This window comes from Phyllostomus discolor, chromosome 6 (genome assembly GCF_004126475.2).
Source record: "Phyllostomus discolor isolate MPI-MPIP mPhyDis1 chromosome 6, mPhyDis1.pri.v3, whole genome shotgun sequence".
NCBI lineage: Eukaryota > Metazoa > Chordata > Mammalia > Chiroptera > Phyllostomidae > Phyllostomus > Phyllostomus discolor.
Window position 1 is genome coordinate 126,178,167 of NC_040908.2, and position 23,380 is coordinate 126,201,546.

Sequence of the window (23,380 nt, forward strand, 5' to 3'; positions counted from 1 at the left end):
ATTAAGGATCTTCACATCAGGAGTTTAGCCTGGATTTTATTTTTAATACGGTAACAGAATTTCACAAAGCAGGTCCAGGATGACTTTGAAACACATCTTCCCATGGATTCCTCACCTCCATCTACAAAGTCCATAGCTGCTGCCTGGTGGCCTTCTATACAGACCTACCCTCTCCAAGTTCTGGTTGCCTCTTCTTGGTCCTTTGGGACCAGGATTGCTAATAGCTTCTTACTCTCGCTGCTCTGGGTTATCACTATTTCTTGCTGTTTTCTCACCCCTGTTCTCATATTTATAAAGGTGTGTCCTAATAGATACAGTACTCATGTCTCTAATGAGAGTGTGAGGAGTACAGTAAAGCTCATAAATTCTACTTCACTATACCTACACTCTTCACTACCCACCTTGAACATATGCAAGGGTGGACAAAATAGGTTTACAAATACTACAGACAAATAATACAATAATTAATTAATAACAATTCAACAATAAACTCTGTGTTTTTTGAACTCATAATCATTAACCTACTTTTGCCCACCCCGGTATGGAGGTACATGAGCATGTACATGTACATGTGGCACCTAGCTCATAGTGCATAATTAAGTAATGTGTGTTAATTTACTATTTGATAATCCAAAGGAATATTAAAACATAAAGGAAAGAAACTGAAGTACATTCTGGATTAAATAGATGTTAATACATAGCATGATTTAATAAGGTAGATGTCACAGGTTCCAGGGCTTATAAAATGTGAATGCTTCTCAGGGAATTTCCTAACCCTTAGGTGCTGAAAGACCAACCAGATGGAAGCCCTCCTTCCTATTGCTCCATGGATTATGGTCCTTCTTCTTTACTGAGGAAGTGCTGGATAAAGGTTGGAGAGTTGGGTCCATGGAAAAGGCTCCAGGATGACACTCATACCCCATTCTAGTCTTGCTGAGGAAACTACTCAGCAAGTCTTAGAAGTAGAGAGCCAGGTGGACCTCACAGTCAGTGACAATTTCAGACCATGTATGGAAAAATCCTTGCAGCCAGTTTCCTCACAGCCCCCTTCACATCCTTGTTTCTCAGGCTGTAAATGAGGGGATTAAGCATTGGGGTCACTGTTGTGTAAAACACAGACAGCAGTTTTTTCTGTTCTTTTGAGGACTTTGGTGTCATGTAGGTGACAATTGCTGACCCATAGAAAAGAATGACCACCACGAGGTGGGAGCCACAGGTAGAGAATGCCTTGAGTCGTCCTGCAGCTGACTTCATCCTGACCACAGTCACTATGATGTGGCCATAGGATACCAGGATTAGGGAAACAGGTGTGAGGAGAATCACAACCCCTATGAGGAAAATGGCCATCTCTGAAATCCAGGTGTCTGTGGATGCTAGGCTCAAAAGTGCAGGTGCCTCACAAAAGAAATGTTCAATACTATTGCTGCCTCTGTAGGGTAGCATTAGTGTGAAGGTGGTGTCCACAACAGCCACTAGAATGCCAGTGGTCCATGATCCTGCAGCCAGCTGGACACACACCCTCCAAGTCATAATGCTAGAGTAATGCAAAGGGTTACAGATGGCTGCATACCGATCATAAGACATCACTGCCAAAAGGGCACACTGTGTAGCTCCCAAAATCAGTTGTATTAGAAGCTGGGCTGCACAACGTGTGAATGAAATGACTTTCTTTCTGGATAGCATGTGGACAAGGGCCTGAGGAGCGATGTTGGTAGAGAAACAGAGGTCAGCCAGAGATAAATTGCAGAGAAAGAAATACATAGGTGTGTGAAGCAGGGAGTCAACCAGTACAAGCGACATAAGAAGCAGATTTCCAACCACAGTGACAAGGTAAATTCCCAGGAATAAGATGAATAGTAGCTGCTGAGTGTGTGGGTTGTCAGAGAGTCCCAGAAGGAAGAATTCTGTCACCTGTGTCTGATTGGTCTCTCTCATGGTTTGTCTCCTTTTTCAGTACAAAGTTACTACATGTGAAACATAGACATGCATAACCTAAGAAATTATACAATTCAGAGTTGGAGGGCTTAGGAATTACATCCACTCACTACCAACCATTTCAAGAATCTTCTTTATAAGGTTTTTGGAAGATGATCATGCTGCTTTAGTTGGAACATTTTCAAGTTTGCAAAAGTTAAATCTTTATAAAATGGTACATTCATTTTTAATGTCCTCTGGCAGGTGTAGAGTAGATCAAAACATTGTCTTCTTTATTTGTAACAATCCATATCTAATAATAAAAAGACAGATTGAATTCACATATAAGCCATGCTATTTAATTTTACCCTATTTTTATCTAAAACCTTGAGGCTTATGCTGCTCTTGCCACACCTGCCACATCTCATGTAGTTGCAGATGATTTTCATTCTTTGGATATCCAACCATTTCTGGTATCTATTTCTTGAAAGGGTAGTCACAAAGATATGAGAAATCAAATGGAACTGACTTTTGTCTTGGAGAAAATGGCCTGTTTAGAAAGAGCTGTTAAACCAAGAGGTATCTCTGGAAAATATGCCATAATCTCTTTGGAAATCCTATTTTCCCTTTAACTGGAGCTCCAGTATCAATCTTAACTGTCCATGAACTTCCAAAATAATGGACACCCATCATGGCATAATTTCTATTTTAACCCACCAACGTGGTTAGTTCTCTTTGTTCAGACTACACAGCACTGATCTGCTACCTCCAGCCCATCGTGTTTCCCTTCCTTGTGTTCTGTGTCTACTCCTCCCAGAAATTATGAACTATTTTCAAAAATTTGCCTATATTTTTTCATTTTTGTGTACTTTATTAAACACACCATAGGACTTTTTTTTATAAATAATCATCAATTAAATAAAGTAAATAAAATTTATTTGGCCATATAGTTTAACTGAGTTGTTTTAAAAGTCTGCCTAGAGAGACATCCAAGAGATTGGGAGCAATGATAAACAGTGTAGGACCACTACAAAAAAAGAGAAAAAAAATTGAAAGTCTACATGTTAAGGCTCTATGGGAGACTTGGTCTATCAACCCTACATCTGTTGTTAAAGGTGCTTCAAAATAATGTTTTAAATGTATGAGCTACATACATATGCAAATGTGCATACATACAAAAAATGAAATGTATAGGATTATCAAAAAAACTCCATGAAAATATAGGTATAATAGTTTTAGAAAACAAATATGAGATATAATAATACACTTGCTTTTTTAAAACATTAAATGTGAAAATGTTGTGACACATCTAAAAGCCACCTTAATTTCAAAATGATGAGCCTAAATGATATTTTGAGATACCTTCAACAGCTGCAATGCAATGTAAAAATATCTCAGATTTCAACTCGTGATAAAGTCATGGATATGGATCATGTTGATTTGGGCTGTTTACCTACATTCAAACAAGAAAAGCATTTTGGATTTCAGTTAAAGTAAAGTAAAGCAATAGCATTTCCATCAAATGGAAGAACCTCCTGAATTCCAAGTAAAGAACTCCCGGGCTAAAGGAATTGCCAGTTTTTCTCAAAAAAGACATGATTATACTCTAAGTCATCTGAAAATGGAGTCTCAGGTATTTGGATGGGCCCATGACCCAAAATGATGAAAGATTTCAATTCATCATTGGAATAATAAACAAATAAATAAAATGTTAACCTGAACAATCACATCTGTGCTCGATTATCATTCATGACTCTTTTTTGACACAGGCCACCTTTCTAGGCATTTTCCCCCACATAACTAGGACACACTGTATTTTTATATTCTACTTGTTTTTGCTCAGCCTTCTAATATTCCCTCTTTTTAAAGGTATACATACTACTTAGAGTTAGGATCATTTCTGTTGAACATTCATCACACCTTGAATACTCAATCACCTTATTTGTTGAGTAAATGTTATTGACCAAGCACTTGCTTAGTGATGGGGTACACACAGAAGACCCAGCTTCTGAGGACAAAGACTCTCAGATAGGAGGACCAAACTACAATCACATTTTAAACCCAGTGCCATTGTGTTTCTGGAACATCACAGATTCACAGAAAATACTGGTTTATGAAAGAATGTACTGAACTGAGTGAATCCATATGATCTAACAATTACTAAGTCAAACTCATATAAATTTGCTATTAATAAAAAATATAGTCTACTGTTAAATACCTGATACAATAATAAATTTTCAGAACACAGACTATTTCAAGATAGGCACTTTTGAAATTACCATCCCCCAGTGGAAGGTACTACCTGGTTAGTTGTTAAAGTCTCCAGGTTATGGTTCAGCTCAGGGCCTTTAGACTTACTTCTTCTGCCACAGTTCACTTCCTTCCCAGAGGTATTAATCATATGTCTAGATATCAGGGAAAAATAAATGATAAGAAAATAATGTTCCTTGGTTTTGAAGAAAAGACAGAGAGGATAAAAATGGAACACTTGTCACAAAGGTCTAAGTGATGTTTATATCAGCGGTATCCAGGATACTGCTGATTTCTATGCCTTCTTGACCATTCCCCACCCCCATATCTAACACACACAGACACAGACACACACAAGTACACAAATTTACAAACCCCTGGTACAGCCTAGACACATCAATGTACTTACTGCACGATGTACTTACCTCCATCATTGCTCTTAACAAATTATATGGAAGTTATTTTCTTTCTCTGTTACTGTAATACATTCAACAACAGCGACCACATCTGCCTCCTCTTTATTCACAGCAAATAAGATAAATCTTGGCACAGAATCTGTGTTCAGCACATGTTTTTGAGCTGATTTGACTGGAGACAAAGTAGCAGGAGACAGGTGAATGAGTCAGAAATGAGTGTGACTGGTGAGGTGTCAAATAGTAGGGATGCTCACTGACCCTGGGAATATAATATTAGAAGGTTACATCCCTGACCCCTCCCAATTTCTTTTTTAAAGCATATTATTCTCCCATGCAACTCTGGAGGAAAATTTGCTCCCCCAGGCCCACTTCAGGGTGAGGAAGCTTCTGTAAGAAAATCCCGTCTTCTGTCAGTCTTTCATATTATTCTGCCCTTTCTCCAGATTTAACATCAACTTGTGAGTTCATTTCTCTAAAATGATATATATTACTAGATATAGGATAGAATGATAGGATCACAAAACTATGCATTGTCTAATTCACATTTATTTTAGGAAGAGGATACTGGGAAAATCCATAGAAACCAAGAGAAAGCTACTAAATTTGTAATTCCAAGATCTTCTGACCTCAAAATCACCTATTCCCTACCATCAATATCCACTTACTATCTCCAAGTCTCATGCGGAGGTGTAAGAATTTACTCCCAGGGGATCAATAATGACTCCATGGAAACTCCACTTTTATCTCCCTCAGGTGAGAACCAGGGTTCTTCTTCACAGGGAATTCAACACGGAAATTGTGGTTTGATGAGGAAGATCCACTATGGGGAAAACGTTAGCTAGATTTATTACAGAAGAACTATAGCCCTAAGAACTATATTGTTTGGATAAAAATTAGTTGAGTTTAAAAACTTAAATGTATGAAGGCATTGAAATCAATTCACTCTTAATATATGCCAGGATATCCCCTTTGTTCAATGTGTGTCTCCCCTTTCCCTCCCTCTAATATCCTTACCAACAGTTCCTCCTCTGGTGGACAAAAAAAGATCAACTTAGCATTCCAAAACCAATAAAGACATCTCACTGTTCAGGGAACTGCTGCAGGTGTATAGCTACACAATGGGCAGGGTAGAGACTTGGATCATCTTGTCATGAAGTCAAAGGGCTCAGTAAAATCAAGGACAAGGCAGGAAAGGGAATCTCTGCATCTCCCATGTTCAGAGGTCTTATCATTGACTTCAGGACACAATCTGCAACTATGCTTCCATTTAAAAGAGGTGAACAAAGGGATACATGAGCAGTCTCTGGAGACACTCAAAAGCTCAGGAGAATTCTGAATCATTAGGGTGAATCCTGAGTTGCATTTCCCATCAAAAACTTTCTGATGATTACCAGGACAACAAAAGAAAAATAACATGTTGTTAGCACTCACATCTCCATTTATGGGAGAATGTAGATGTAAAAGGATAGCTAATTGGATCCAAGTGTATTTAAGAATAATATGGCATAATTAACTCTTATTTATCTCTGGCATGCAAATGTGTTTCAACATCAGAAACACAACAAAGAAATTTATTAATTATTACACTCAAAAATAAAAGCAGGCGATAATCTCAGTGGTGTAGGAAAAACATATGTTAAAATATATTTCTTATTATTTAATCTTTGTAAATCAGGAATAAATAAACTTGTTTTCTAAACTGGTTGGTTATGCATCAAAACCTGACACCATGTCTCATACTTAATAGAGAAATTTGTGGTGCAGTCTCGAAGATAAGGAACAAGACAAGGAAGGATTCTGTTCTCACCATTATTGTTTAGCACAGTGCTGAGAGTAATAAAGGATACCATGAAGAAATAAAAATATAAAAAACATAAGATACAAGAAATAGAAGGCAAGATATAAAACTATACTACTTGCTTATCATATGATTACCAATCTGGAAACCAAACAAAAAATTCAACAAACTGTTAGAAGTTGTAAAGAAAGATTACAAGTTTTCTGTATCAGAGCTCAAACTTAAAATATTAAAACAAGTTTTATACCTCTCTAGCAGCAATAACCAATTAAAAATGTAACTTTAAAAACAGCATACAATTTCACAATAGCACCAAAAATTATAAAGTATGTAGAAATGAATCATGGGGGTAACAAATAAGCTCTGGTAAAGTAGAAGATAATTTCCATAAATGGAGAGATATTTCATCTTTTGGGTCAGTTGATTTTAATGTTTTAAAGATATCATTTCTCCTCAAATTGATCTATAAATTTAGGGTAATGCCAATAACCATTGCAGTTGGATGTTTACAGTAACCCAGGAGATTTACCTTTACATTTAACATAGCCTTAGGCAGAGGAAAAAATAGTTGTTTAGTATACAGTGTTGGGAAAAATTACTTCACTACAATGAGAAAAATGAAACTGAGTTCCTACCTAATCTGACACAAGGAGGTAGTCTATAAATGGATTAAGTATCTAAAAGTTAAATTAGAACAATGACATAAGAGATGAAAACACAGCAGTGTGTCTTACAGACTTAAAGAAATTCCGAGAGGGAAGATGGCGGCTTTACTCTAGGCAGTGTTTTTCTTGGCTTCTTTGAAGAGGAGGGAAACTCACGGATGGGTGGAGAAACAGAGCAAGTGGACTAGGTTACCTAATCACTCTTGAAAGCAGGACATCAAAAATTATTGCACTCACTGGAAAACCAGACAGTAAGAATTCTGCTACAGGACAAAAGGCGCCCAGGGATCAGCGCGGGGTCTAGGGGTGTGCAGGCCCCAGGCCCGCCCGGGTTGCTCTGGGGTCTGCCCCAGGGCGCCCGGGAGAGGGAAGTCGCTGCTCCCTCCCCGGAATACTGGGGGTGAGCAACTCCAAAGGAGAACGTGTTGCTAAAAGGAACAGATTGGACAGTTGGACTGGGAAAAAATAGCCCAGGGACTATGAAAACCCACCCAGAGGCCTGGGAGGAGTGAGGGACAGTAGCCGACAGGACTGGGGGCAGCCTGGAAGGGTGCCTGCAACCCTAGCCCGGAGGAAGTGCAGATTGGTGGCCGCGCCTCCACTCGCGCCTCATAGGGAGGCCTGAATTGCGCGCTGCAATGCCCGCTGCAATCCCGGGAGGGACGTGGCACTTGGTGCGTTCCTACAGTGGTGGCTCAGAGATTTCCAGCCAGCCCGACGGGGGGAGCCGGGAAAGGCGCCCACACCCGGTCGGAGTGTGCGGTTCGGCAGGGAACACGGAGCTGGAAACGGCTTGGCAGGCGCCCCGTCAGGCTGACTGACTCTCTCGCGCTTTGATGCCGGAAGGGTCGCCGTGAGGGCTTAGGGCAATCCTAGACCCCAAATCTCAAAAGTCTGGGGGAGGGGTGCACCCTTTTATGTTCCCCAGGGAGGGCGCAGTGAATCCAAAAATGTCTCAGGTGCCTCCTGAGATCATAGAGCTGGAAACCTGCTGGACCCCGGAGTCCAGAAGAACGTGGAAGTGAGATCCAGAGAGCAAGTGTGTGCGGGAGCGCCTAGGCTTCCTGAAGACCAGCTGAGGTCTGGCTGGGAGAGATAGAAGCATGTCAAAGGTCCCTCAGCCAGCTGAAGCCAGCAAAATCAGAAAAACTGGTCTGGCCAGTTAGAAACCAACAAGAGGGTTTTTTTGTTTGTTTGTTTTTGTTTGTTTGTTTGTTTGGCTTTGTTTGGTTTCTCTGGCTGTTGTTGGTTGATTGATTTTATCTTGTGTTTTACGTGACATTTTATTTTTCAATTCTTATTATTTTTATCTCGCAATCCCTTATGTTTCTCTTCCATTCATCCTAATATTATTCTTTCCACTCCAAATTTATCTCTCCTGCACTACATCTTCTGCTTTTCTTTCCTTTTTTTTATTTTAATCTTGCAAGTTACTGTAAATTTGTATTATCTTTTTCTCACTCTTCCAACATTTTTTATTTTAATAATATTTTGGTATTCTTTTTCTTTCTGTATAATCTTCTTTGCTTGGCTGGTTATACTGTCATTTGATAGGTTCCCCCTGGTATCTCAGTCACAAGGTGTTGAGAAGTTACTATCCTTCATCTGTGTTCCATTAATACACCTCTCAAGGTTCTATACTCTTTATTCTTGTTATCTAGACCTCATTGATTCTGCCACAAGACTGTCACTTTACTATTACTGCTAGTAAGACCTAGTTTATACAATTGCAAATGCTTCTCAATACCCCTACCTGATCTCAGCTCACTTTGCAATTTTCTGAACTATACCATTGTGGGTGTTGTCTCTATTCTTTTACTCACTACTCCTATATACTAATCTTTAGTCCAACCCTACCTTAGAATCTGACCTCCCACAGCCTCACAGCTTTCTAGATCCAACTAACAATCCGCTCGTCCCCAATAAGAGTCTTACCTTCTTTCCATCCTTTCTAAAACGTGGATAGTGGAGTGGAGGATCACAGTTAACACTATAAGGAGCCAAAGGATAACCTTTCTCTTCTCTACTGTCTGCTAAAGTAAATATCATAGTATACTGTCTTGCTGTTTTAAACCATTTTGCCTTACTCCTCCAACTGATCACTAAAAAGAATAGGGGGAAGCTGTGAGCACCAGGATACACAAAGGAGATTGCACCACTGAATCTCACAAATATTCTACCAGTGAAGTTCACACCATAATTAAAGGGAATTAGAACAGATCAAATTAACAAGAAGAAAAAAGAAGAAACCCACGAACAATGAGAAAACAAAGAAACAACCCCCAATTGAAGGGAAACGAGGAAGCCTCAGGAAAAATGCTAAATGAAATAGAAGCAACTCAACTATCAGATAGTGAGTTCAAAACAATGATTACCAGGAAGTCCAATGAACTCACAATGAGCTTTCGGAAATTAGAGGGAAACTACATCAATCTCACGGCAAACTATATAAACATGAAAAAGGAAATAGAAACTCTCAACAAAGGTCAAGAGGAAATGAAGAATACAATTTCTGAACTGAAGAACACAGTAGAAGGAATGAAAAGCAGGATTGATGAAGCAGAAGATTGGATTAGCGAGCTGGAGGACAAAGTAGAAAACAGCATCCAGAAAGAGCAAGAAAAGGAAAAGAGGCTTAGAATGAATGAAGAGGGATTAAGAGAAATGCAAGACAATATGAAACATAATGATATCCGTATAATAGGGATACCAGAAGGAGAAGAAGAAAAGCAAGGGATTGAAAACCTAGTTGAACAAGTAATGAAGGAGAACTTCCCTAATTTGATGAGAGAAAAAGTCACACAGATCCAGTAAACACAGAGAGTCCCAATCAAGAGGAACCCAAAGAGACCCACCCCAAGGCACATCATAATTAAAATGACAAAATTTCAAGACAAAGAGAGAATTTTAAAGGCAGCAAGGGAGAAACAGGAAGTAACATACAAGGGAGCCCCAATAAGGCTAACAGCTGACTTCTCAATGGAAACACTTCAAGCCAGAAGAGAATGGCAAGAAATACTCCAGGTAATGAGAACCAGAGGGCTGCAACCAAGGGTACTATATCCAGCAAGGCTCTCGATCAAGATAGAAGGCCAAATAAGAAGCTTCCCAGACAAAAGAAGTCTAAAAGAATACACCTTGACCAAACCAGCCCTGCAAGAGATTCTAAAAGGACTGCTTTAAGGAAGGGAGGGAAAAGAGAGAGAGAGAGAGAGAGAGGAACACATGTACATAAAAGACAATGGATAAGTACCTATCAGTAATAACCTTAAACGTAAATGGATTAAATGCTCCAATCAAAAGACATAGAATTGCTGATTGGATAAGAAAAAAATGACCCACATATCTGCTGCCTACAAGAGACCCACCTCAGGATAAAAGACCTACACAGGCTGAAAGTGAAAGGCTGGAAACAAATCTTCCAAGCAAATGGACAGGAAAAAAAAAGCCGGGGTAGCAATACTCATATCAGACAAAATAGACTTCCAAAAACAGTCCATAAAGAGAGACCCAGAAGGTCACTTCATAATACTCAAGGGAAGAATCCATCAAGAAGGCATAAATATTGTAAATATTTATGCACCCAACATAGGAGCGCCAAAATACATAAAGAAAATCTAAGAGGACTTCAGGAAAGATATGGACAGCAACACAATTATAGTGGGAGATTTTAACACCCCACTATCAAAAATGGACAGATCTTCTAAACAAAATATCAACAAAGATATTGTGGCATTGAACAATACCCTTAAGGAAATGGACTTTACTGATATATATAGAGCCCTCCACCCAAAAGAAACTAAATATACATTCTTTTCAAATGTACATGGAACATTCTCAAAGATAGACCACATGATAGGACACAAAACAAGCCTCAAGAATTTCAAGAAAATTGAAATCATACCAAGCATTTTCTCAGACCACAAGGGACTGAAGCTAGAAACCAACCTGAAGGAAAAAAAAAAAAAAAAAACACTCAAAATCATGGAGATTAAATAGCATGCTATTAAACAATGAATGGGTCAAGGATGATATTAGGGAAGAAATCAAAAGGTTTCTGGAAACAAATGAAAACGAACTCACAACAACCCAAAACTTATGGGACACAGCCAAGGCAGTCCTGAGAGGGAAGTTCATAGCGATACAGGCCCACCTAAAAAGGTTAGAAACATTCCAAACAAACAACCTAACCCTACGTCTACAAGAACTTGAGGAACAACAACAAAGGCAGCCCAGAGCAAGCAGAAGGAAGGAAATAACCAAGATCAGAGCAGAATTAAATGACATCGAGACTAAAAGCACAATTCTAAGGATCAATGAATCCAAGAGCTGGTTCTTCGAAAAGATAAACAAAATCGACAAGCCTTTAAGCAGACTCATCAAGAAAAAAAGAGAGAAGACCCAAATAAACACAATCAGAAATGAAAGAGGAGAGATTACAACAGATACCACAGAAATACATGGGTTGTAAGAAATTACTACAAAGAGCTGTATGCCAAGAAATTTGAAAACCTAGGTGAAATGGACAACTTTCTAGAAAAATGTAATCTTCCAAAACTCAATGAAAAAGAAGCAGAAAGCCTGAACAGACCAATAACAACTAAAGAAATTGAAGCAGTAATCAAAAAACTCCCAACACACAAAAGCCCGGGACCAGATGTTTTCACAGGAGAATTCTACAAAGCATTTAAGGAAGAGCTAACCCCTATCCTTCACAGACTATTCCAAAAAATCCAAAAAGATGGGAGTCTCCCAAACTCTTTTTATGAGGCCAACATCATCCTAATTCCAAAACCAAATAAAGACACAACAAAGAAAGAAAACTTTAGGCCAATATCACTGATGAACATTGACACTAAAATCCTCAACAAAATACTGGCAAACCGCATCCAACAATACATTAAAAAGATCATACACCATGACCAAGTGGGATTCATTCCAGGGATGCAAGGATGGTTCAATATTCGCAAGTCAGTAAATGTAATACATCACATAAACAAAAGCAAAGACAAAAACCACATGATCATATCAATTGATCCAGAAAAAGGTTTTGATAAGGTACAGCACCCATTCATGATAAAAACACTCAGCAAAGTGGGACTAGAGGGAGCATTCCTCAACATAATAAAGGCCATATATGAGAGACCTTCAGCCAACATCATACTCAATGGCCAAAAACTAAAATCTTTTCCACTAAGATCAGGAACAAGACAAGGCTGTCCACTTTCACCACTTCTATTCAATATAGTACTGGAAGTTTTAGCCACAACAATCAGACAAGAAAAAGAAATAAAAGGCATCCAAATCGGAAAGGAGGAAACAAAACTGTCACTGTTTGCAGATGACATGAAAGTATACATAGAAAATCCTATAGACTCTACCAAAAAACTGCTTGACCTAATAAATGAATTTGGCAAAACAGCGGGATACAAAGTCAATATCCAGAAATCAAAGGCATTTCTGTACACCAACCATGAAACAGCAGAAACAGAGATCAAGGAAAAAATCCCATTCGAAATAGCAAAAAGAAAAATAAAATATCTAGGAATAAACCTAACCAAAGAGGTAAAAGACCTATATTCAGAAAACTACACAACACTGAAGAAAGAAATCAAGGAAGACACAAACAAATGGAAACATATACCGTATTCATGGATTGGAAGAATTAATATCATCAAAGTGTCCATACTACCCAAAGCAATTTACACATTCAATGCAACACCTATTCAAGTACCAATGGCTTATTTCACAGACATAGAACAAACACTTCAGAAATTAATATGGAATCATAAAGGACCCCGAATAGCTGCTGCAATTTTGAGAAAGAAGAGTAAAGTAGGAGGGATCACAATACCCGACACTAAACTATACTACAAGGCCACTGTAATCAAAACAGCCTGGTACTGGCATAAAAACAGGCACATAGACCAATGGAACAGAACAGAGAGCCCAGAAATAAACCCAAGTCTCTATGGTCAATTAATATTTGACAAAGGAGGCAGCAACATTAAATGGAATAAAAATAGCCTCTTCAACAAATGGTGTTGGGAGAACTGGACAGCACATGCAAAAAAATGAAACTTGAGCACCAACTTACACCCTATACAAAAATAGATTCAAGGTGGATAAAAGACTTAAATATAAAACGTGACACCATTAAAGTCCTAGAGGAAAATGTAGGCAGCAAAATCTCAGATATTTCACGAAGAAACTTTTTTACTGACGTGTTCCCTAGAGCAAGAGACATAAAGGAAAGAATAAACAAATGGGACCTCATCAAAATTAAAAGCTTCTGTACAGCTAAGGAAAACAGTATCAAAATTAAAAGAGACCCAACTGTATGGGAAAACATATTTGCCTATGATACCTCAGACAAGGGTTTAATCTCCAAAATATATAAAGAACTTACACAACTGCACTCTAAGAAGACAAGGAATCCAATTAAAAAGTGGGCAAAGGACTTGAACAGACACTTCTCCAAGGAGGACATAGAGAAAATCCAAAGACACATGAAAAGATGTTCACTATCACTAGCTATCAGAGAGATGCAAATTAAAACCACAATGAGATACCACTTCACACCAGACAGAATGACCATCATAAACAAAGCAACAAACAACAAGTGTTGGAGAGGTTGGGGAGAAAAGGGGACCCTAGTGCACTGTTGGTGGGACTGCAGACTGGTACAACCACTATGGAAAGCAGTATGGAACTTCCTCAGAAAACTAAAAATGGATCTGCCTTTTGACCCAGCAATTCCACTGCTGGGACTCTATCCTAAGAATACTAAAACACCAATTCAAAAGAACCTATGCATCCCAATGTTCATAGCAGCACAATTTACAATAGCTAGATGCTGGAAGCAACCAAGATGCCCATCAGTAAATGAATGGATCAAAAAACTATGGTACATATACACAATGGAATTCTATGCAGCAGAAAGAAAGAAGGAGCTCCTACCCTTTGCAACAGCGTGGATGGAGCTGGAAAACATTATGCTTAGCGAAACAAGCCAGGCAGTGAAAGACAAATACCATATGATCTCACCTTTAACAGGAACCTAAATAATAAAACAAAGAAACAAGCAAAATATAACCAAAGACACTGAAATAGAGGACAGGCTGACGGTGACCGGAGGGGAGAGAAGAGGGAATTTAAGGGGACAGTGGGAAGGGTTCACAGGAACAAACTTAAAGGACACATGGTCATAAACTAAGGGGAGGGTGGTAATGAGAGGGAAGTGGGGAGGGTGGGGGGGGACTGGATTGGGAGTAAAAAGGAGAAAACTGTATTTGAACACTGATTAAAATATAATTAAAAAATAAATAAAAATTTTTAAAAAAAGAAATTCCAAAGCATAATCCATAAGGAAAAATTTGCTGAATTTGATTTCATCAAAATCTGTGATATGTGTTTAGTAAAAAACATTAAGAACAAAGTTAAAACATAGATGAGAAAACAGGTAAAATATTTGTTTTATCTGAAACCATCAAGAAATAAGAACTTACTATCAGGTATTTACAATGAATTCTAAAAAATCAACAAGAAGAGGAGGAATCCTGTCCCCTCAAAAAAAAAAAAAAAGACCAGAGAATATATAAAGGGAATAAAAAAAAAACAGTAACTTTAAAGGGCTACACAACATAAAGCAATGCTCAAATTCATCAATAAACAAAAGTCTACAAAATAAACTATCAGAGAGATTTTTATTTACCTGTATTAGACATGCAGAAATTAGAAATTCAGATGCAATAATGTGATGGCAAACGTTACAAAACAGAACACATTTACCTTTGTGATGAGGTAGAGCCATTGTGGGAAGGAATCCAGTATTACTTCGTCATCTTATGCTTATACATATTCTATGATGTAACAGTTACTGAGCCAAAAAACTTCTCACATGGACTCATTTTCTGTGATATTTCTGGTTCTTTTATTAGTGGTGATAATATGTTGTGCAATTTGTATATAACCTCCTGAGAGAGAAAATAAGTGAAAATGCAATGGATGAACACCAAGGACAGGACACGCCACAGCAGTCAGAAGTGACTGTATGTACATGTGGTAACATGAATGATCTTAAAGACTTAGAACTGAGTGAGAAAGTAAGAAACAAAGACACACATAGTACAATACCACTTAAATAAATTGAAAGTACATACACAAACAAAGTAATCATTTTTAAGAACAGAATAAAGGTACTGCATACATCAGAATGGCTATGAGGCCAATGGGAATCATGTATGGGTGTATATCAAGCAAGTGACAAATAAAATAAGTGTATAGAAAAATAAACAAGAGGGGGTCCTTGGAATCACTAATCATAGTAATATGTCATACGCTTAGGAATGTAGTTTAATTTAATTCTTTACACCTGAGAATCAAACAAATAAACAACAGGAGGAATGAAGGTTGCATGGTACTCATATAGAAATAGATAATCAGAAGAGAAACAGACTAGAGGACATAAAAATGAACCAAATTTACTAGGAGTTTATTTTTTATGTTTTTCCATTCATTGGGTAATAACATTGTATACGTTTCAAGTGTACAATTCTATAATACATCATCTGTGTATTCCATTGTGTGCCCACCACCCAAAGTCTAGTCTTCTTTTGTCACCATGTAGTTGACTCTATTTACTCTCTTTATCCTCCCCCAAGCCCCCTTCCTCTCTGCTATCCACCACAGAGTTGTCTATTTCTATAAGTTTTTGCTATTTGTTTTACATCCCATATTCGAGTGAAATCATATGGTTCTTGGCCCTTTTCCTACTTATTTCATTTCTCATGACAGTCTCAAGATCCATTCACATTGTTGCAAGTGGCAATATTTCATCTTTTTATGGCTGACTAGTATTGCATTGATGATTGCAGATCTTCTTTATCCAATCATCACTTGAAGGACAGTTAAGTTCTTTCCTTGTCCTGGCTATTGTAAATAATACTGCAGTGAACATAGGGACACATATATCTTTTTACTGTCTTGTATATAAGTCTTTTAAATTGATAGAAAATTATCTCATAAATGGTGCTAAGTGACTATTTGGGAGAAAAACTAAGGATACCTATCTCATTCCTTCTATCAAAATGAATTCTAGGCATATCAAGATGTAAAGAAAGTGATATATGTAAGTAAAGCTATGAAAATCTTAGAGAAAAAAACAAATGATTCCTAAAAGCATTATCTTTCATAACAGAGGCCTTTCAAATATTAACACAAAGATAAGAAGTCAAAAAAGAAAAAACTGATTGATATGCCCATGGTCAATTATAGGTCACATGTGTGACACAAATATCCATAAAGAAAGTCAAGTAGCAAAGTGGAAAAAGGCTTCTCTCCAAGACAAAAGTCAAACAGCCAATTTTTTCATAATATATAAGGGTTTTACAAAGTGGTAAAAGAAGGTTAAATAACCCAATAAAAGAACATTAGGAAAGGAAACAGATAGTTCTTTTACAGTAAAAGAAATAAAAAATGATTAATAAACAAAAATTATGCTCATCCTCAAGTACAGTTAAAGTATTATGGAATAAAATTGTGAAATTGAAGAGTGTGACACCAGTTGTTAATAAAGGTGTAACTAGGTAGGAACTTTTATGCAATTTTAAAGAGAGTATAAATTAATGCAACTGACAATGTCTATTGATATTTTAAAGGAATATGCCTTGAGACCCAGCAATCAGGTCCAAGAAAACTTACTCTTCAAATACATTTGACAAAGCTACAAAGATATATGTGCAAAGAGATTTTGCTTTAATGTCTAAAGATTGGAAATAACCCAAATGGCCATTAATATGGATATAGTTAGATAAAATTGTATATTATACCACAGAACATAATCCATTTATTTGTGTGAGTTAGATTTATATGTGCTGTGAAAACAAAGCTAAACTGCAAATAATGTCTAAGGCAAACCACAAAACCAGTGAAACAGTAGAATTCAAGGTAATAGCATTTCCTTGATGTGACTGATTGATGTTTTGCTGAACATAAATTGCCACAGGAAATGTGACTGGGGAACCATCAGCTTCAGGGGCTTCCTTGAATCCCACCTGCCTGTGCTACCATCTGACAACTCCATCCTTCCACCGTTTTTCTCTTGCATCATTTAGCCTTCAGATGGTGTGCATACAACATTTAAATGTAAAACTTGCCTTTGATTTCTTTTCATTATCTTGAGGGAACTATAGGCGTTTCATTTTCATGTGGCCAAACCAAAGTCTCAATTGAATAGTTTAACAACCAAATGGTTTAAGAAATGATTGTATACAAAATGGCCTTTGACTGATTATCCACACAAAAGAAAAGCTTTGACTTTATGTCCAATAAAAGTATGCAACTTTAAGATAACAGCACGCTCACAAATCTTGTTGTCCTGTGGATATTAGGACAGTGCTAATCAGATTAAACTCTATCACTTAAGGTTATCACCTTAACAACCATAAACTGAAATGAGAGTGTAGCCCTTCAATCAAGTTGCATTACTCAGATACAAAGTTGGCATCCAGAGAATCCAATATATGCTCATTGTCCTTTTTACTTAATCACCATGTAAATGAAAACACAAATTTGATAACTTGTAAACCTCTGGAAATATATCTGCTGATGTCATTTGAATGACATTGGTATAGTTTGAAAGATGTAGAGGCTTTAATCTGTGATTTTAAATGTAACACAAGGGACCTAAGATGTCTCAGATGATGGAAAGATGATAAAATTGAGGATAATTAAATCTCCAAGGGAATCCCCTCATTTACATCACTCTCAGCACTGCACCTTCAAATACTCCCATGAAGAAATGTCTGCTGTTCAGAACTGGGGTCTAGGAGAATTGCAGTTTGTACCTTGAATCAAATAAGGAGAAAAGGCTTGGGACAAAAAGTCACACTCCTTGGATGAATTTAGTGTAGGCCTTGAGAGCTATTTGCTTTGCAGCCACCGTACAGTTGGCACAGTCTTCCAGAGTGGATCTCTGCAGGCTGTAGAAACCACTCCCTCCCACACTCCATCCTGGATTCCTACACCAGAGACTCCTCAGCCCCTGTCTACCTGCTCTCTGCCCTCAGGTGAGAGTGGGAAAGCTGCTGCTGAGCCTCAGTGTGCAGGATTCTGCAGTACTGCCTAGGGGGTTGTGGTGGGGAGTGGGAATGGTGCTGGGAAAGATGAACTTTCTCATGTATTCCCCTACCCATCAACTTTTTCCTTGTTAATCCCAGACACAGCAGTTCTATTTCCATTCTTTTTTAGAAATCCAACCTAAAATCCTATTCCAGACTTTCTTCTTAGGGATGAGGGTGTTTCCAGAAACATCCCACTCTGCCTGACTCTGCCTCCCATGCCCTCTGCTGTCAGCCCTTCAGTTTGCATCCTTTCCCTCAGCTGGCATTGGTTCCCCCATCTCCCATTGAACAGGCAGAGGACCTGAAGGAAACTAGGAACCTTCCTTTGAGGAACCACATCAAGAGCCTCTTGATCTTGAGCAGGCTCAGCACCTATGAGATGTGAGGAAACCAGGACTGTATGGGACACTATACCAGGAATGCTGGCCTTGCCGATTCCAACCCCTTCATGAGTAAGAGCAGGTCCCATTACATCAGCACTGTCCATCTAGTCCAGAGGAGGCCACTGACCCCCACCACTGGTGCCACCACACCTACACCCTATTCTGCAATGACCTCCTCATATAAGCCAGGCATTGTGGGTTCCCATATACCCAGCCTTGGTCAGTATCGAATTGGATCAATAGCCAATTGCCTTCTCTGTGAATCATTTTGTTATGGTGAAAGATTTGGTGCCAATGACAGTTCACATATAAGAATATGAAACACTTATATGAGTAAATCCGTGATGTGTGGATGTGCGCATGTTTGTGTGGGATGTGGTTTTTGTGCAGCTTGTGGTATGTGTGGATAAAAATCCACATATATGCAGTTGTGTGTGTCACAGTCATTGGGAGGAGACTTCTGGAAAGGCCATATTAGTCACAATGCTGTTAGGGCCTCAGAGGGAGAAAACATTCATTACCCATGCTTTTGGTTTGGGGGAAACAGCCAGACTCACAGATCTCTTCCTGCATCCCCTCTTCCTTCTGCTTTTCCCCACATCTCTGTGCCCAGCATTCTATCCCTACTTTCTTCTAACTTCTATTTTCTCTATTCTATTTTAACCACTCTTCATTTTTTCTTCCTCATCTTCTACACGTATTAGAGAGAGAGAGAGATCCTGTTGAATTAATTAGTGAGTTACTAGAGGAAATCTTTGCAGTGTAAAAGAATGAATAATTATTGCTGGTCTTTCTTGGAATGTAAATGTACAACAGTTCATCTTTTACCTCCTTTTTCACTCATTTTTCACTCTCCTTTTCTGTCTGGACATTAAATCATCTTCCTCCCCATGCCACATATACACACATGTGTACATAAGCGTTCAAATCCTACCTCTGAGAGACAGACAACTGTTCTTTATATTTACTGTGCAGTGTGTATCTGGATTTAAATTACAGCTACTGCCCTAACTGGTGTGGTTTGGTTGGTGGTCATCATCCCACAAGGCAAAAGTTTGCTGCTTCTGTCCCAGTCTGGGCACATGCCTGGGCTGTGGTTTGGTTTTCCTCATCAGGGTGCTGGTCATGACATGTATGAGAGGCAACCAATCAGTGTTTCTCTCAAACATTGATGTTTCTCTGTGTTTCTCCCAACCTTTCCCTCTCTCTAAAAATAAATCAATAAATTCTGGTTAAAAATTACAAACAGCTAATAAGAATCAGAATGTAGCATTAATTAGAACAAGATGGATAGCAAAAGAGCTAAACATATTCAATTAGGTGTCAGGTTTCAATGAGCCTCTTCTACAGGACTTGGCATCAAAAACCCAACGTTTTCCTTGTTGTTGGTGCCAAACAGGTAAATAGATGTAACTCTCAATGGGAGAAGAAAACCAAACCTTTGTGGCTGAGTTCATCTTCCAGCCTTCCCCCCGGACTTGCAGACCCAGATCCTGCTGTTTATTCTTTTTCTCATCATTTATCTGTTGACTGTGCTTGGAAACCTGCTTATCACCATTCTCATCTTTGTGGATTCTCGGCTCCACACGCCCATGTATTTTTTTTCTTAGAAACCTCTCTTTTGCAGATCTTTGCTTCTCTACTAGCATTGTCCCTCAAATGCTGGTCCACTTCCTGGTAAATAGGAAAACCATTTCTTTCAGAGGGTGTATGGCACAGATCATTGTCTTCCTTCTGGTTGGGTGCACAGAGTGTGCACAGCTGGCAGTGATGTCCTATGACCAGTATGTGGCTGTCTGCAAGCCCCTGCACTACTCCACCATCATGACACAACAGGTATGTTTCCAGCTGGCTATAGCATCCTGGGCCAGTGGGACAGTAGTGTCTCTGCTGGACACCACCTTTACCTTCCAACTTCCCTATCGAGGGCAGAACATCATAAATCACTGCTTTTGTGAACCTCCTGCAATCCTGAAGCTGGCTTCAGCAGACACCTACAGCACAGAAATGGCCATCTTTGCAATGGGTGTGGTCATCCTCCTAGCTCATGTCTCCCTGATCCTTGTCTCCTACTGGCATATTATCTCCACTGTGATCCAGATGCAGTCTGGGGAGGGCAGGCTCAAGGCTGTCTCTACCTGTGGCTCCCACCTCATTGTTGTTGTCCTTTTCTATGGGTCGGGAATATTCACCTGCATGCAGCCAAACTCCAACCCACTAAAGAGTGGGATAAGACATCTGTGTTTTATACAGTGGTGACACCAATGTTGAACCCCATAATTTATAGCCTGAGAAACAAGGATGTCAAAGGGGCTCTCAGGAAACTAACTACAAGAAAGACTTTTTCTCACAGGCAGTGACCTCTGAATGTCACTTTTTGAGCTATAATAACAAACTTAGAAGAGAAGCAGAACTTCGATAAACAGTTGTGAGTTAGGTCATTTCAACAAAAAAGGCATGAGACCCTGGCTGATGTGGGTCCGTGGATTAAGCCCCAGCCTGCAAACAAAAGGGTTGCTGTTTTGATTCCCAGTCATGGCCCATGCTTGGGTTATGAGCCAGGTCCCCAGTGAAGGGTGTACAACAGGCAACCACACATTGATATTATTCTCCCTCTCTCCATCCTTTCCCCTCTGTCTAAAAATAAATAAATAAAGTATTTTTATAAAGCCTTTTTCAAAAAGCATGAAAGTGAAGGACATATTGTAGAATCTGTGAATACTGCACTCTAAGCTAGACCATGGCTGTGGCGGGGGAGGGGGAGGGCGTGGAATAAAAGGATGAAAATGTAGATTGTATCCTGAATATGAAAACTGTCTTGTTATCTTGAATGAGTTTGTGGTTAATTCATCTAATGTGGACATGTTTTACTCATAGTACAATGGAATCTAGGAGGTTCAAACTGGATTATCTTGAAATATGAATGCCTGCATAATTTTAATATCAAAGATGCTTCAAGTTTGGATGTCCCACTCATACATATTTATGAATAAACTCTGACTAAAACAGTCAACAAATCTGAAAGACTTTAATACTGGGATCATGTACCATAATATTTCACTTTGTACAAAGTACTAGATGTAATAATATTTGATAGTTCATAATGTTCTCTCCTGAAACCTCCAGGAAAAGTTTTGTGTATTATCATCCAAATTTCATATAATTTTAAAGTATCAGAGCAAAAAATGAATTCAACTGTCTTCTATTCCAACCATATATCTGAGGTTTAAACTACTCCATAATATTTTTTATTGAATAAGTGTCTAGCATTTGCCTAAACAAGAATGATACAGCTCCTTATGCTCTTGGGTTGTTCTCTTTCATATACAGATAGGTTGTTTTTTTTTTAATTTAAAATGTGCTCCTCACCCTGGCTGGCATAGCTCAGTGTATAAAGCGTGGGCTGGGAACCAAAGTGTTGTAGGTTCGATTCCCAGTCAGAGTACATGCCTGGGTGGCAGGACATGACCCCCAGGAACTGCACATTGATGTTTCTCTCTCTCTCTCTCTTTCTCCCTCCCTTCCCTCTCTAAAAAATAAATAAATAAAATCTTTTTTAAAAAATGTGCTCCTCATGGTAGGCAAAATCCAATTTTATGTATCTTGAACTCACTTTTTCTAGTTTTATTCCTGGAACAATTTTTTTTTGAGGGGGAGGGGGCAGGGACATGGGAATCACTGTGTGCTCAGTGCTGCCTGGAGGGAAGGGGATGTCCAGGGCAGGCTTTCCAGAGGAGGGTACATTTGAGTTGGATGCTGAGGGAAAAACTGGGGTTAACTAGCTAAAGAGTTGGGGGAAGAGCATTGCAGGCAGAAGGAACATCAAGAGCAAAGACCCATAAGAGTGAGGAGGGAAGATGAAGCTGGTGTGGCAGGAGGTGACAAACTGTGAAGAGTGGAGGAGCTTGGACCTTATCCCAAAGGAAGACGTTAAAAATTTTATGTATTTTAGAGAGGGGGAAGGGGAGAGGGGAAAAGAGGGAGAGAGACATCGATCAGTTACCTCTCACACGCACCCTGATGGGAGCAAACCCACAACCTAGGCACGTGCCTGACCAGGAAGTGAACCACAGCCTCTGCACTTTTCAGGATGATGTCACTCATGCCACAACAACTGAGCCACATTGGTCAGGCCTGTTGGTTTTTAAATGACAGGACTAGGAATCTTGGGTCAAGCCTCTTTTTTTAAACTTTGTGTAACTTTATTTTTTTACATTTTTTAAGACTGTAGAGAGGGGAAGAGAGGGAGAAAGAGAGTGAGAGAAACATCAATCTGAAGTTCCCTCTCATTATTGGGGACATGGCCCACAACCCAGGCATGTGCCCTGACTGGGAATCAAACCAATGACCCTTCGGTTCACAGGCTGGCAGTCAATCCACCGCGCCACACCAGCCAGGGTTCAAAAACTCCCCCATGATTTCGGGGGAAATGCCATGTCAGGATTTAAAAGATGTAAAACTAGAAGGAGGAACTATTAACAATATGCAGATATGTCATTTAACTAATACTATACCCACCTGGATCCATTTGGCTTCTTGTGGTTATAAAGTATCCTAGAACAATTTTTTATTAGCATTCTCACCTCATTTTCACCAGGGGCCACATCAGCCTCGCAATTACCTTCAAAGGGCTCAATGTAATTTTAGGACTGTATAAATGTTATTACTCCTTAACTAGGGGCAAGGAGCTTAACACTGCCGCCAGGTAGAAACAAGGTGTCTGTCCAGATAAAACAAGGTGGAGGGCCAGATTTGGCCCTTGGGCCTTGTGTTTGCCACCTCTATTCTAGACCACAACTCATTGAAGTCAGTTCTCATATTTGCCCCAAAT

The 23,380-nt window shown here is 39.0% G+C and overlaps 1 protein-coding gene and 1 pseudogene across 1 annotated transcript; one reads left to right on the forward strand and one right to left on the reverse strand.

Annotated features, from left to right (window-relative positions):
- Window positions 1-624: 624 nt before the first annotated feature.
- LOC114498952 (olfactory receptor 2D2-like) lies at window positions 625-1,965 on the reverse strand. Its single transcript, XM_028514942.2, has one exon. The coding sequence runs from the start codon at window positions 1,933-1,935 to the stop codon at window positions 1,000-1,002; it is 936 nt and encodes a 311-aa protein (XP_028370743.1). The 5' UTR covers window positions 1,936-1,965; the 3' UTR covers window positions 625-999.
- Window positions 1,966-19,944: 17,979 nt separating this feature from the next.
- On the forward strand, window positions 19,945-20,996 carry LOC114500066 (annotated as a pseudogene).
- The last annotated feature ends 2,384 nt before the right edge of the window (window positions 20,997-23,380 follow it).

Excerpts from the sequence above, each read along its gene's own strand:
- LOC114498952 (XM_028514942.2), bottom strand. The coding sequence starts at position 1,935 with ATGAGAGAGACCAATCAGACACAGGTGACAGAATTCTTCCTTCTGGGA.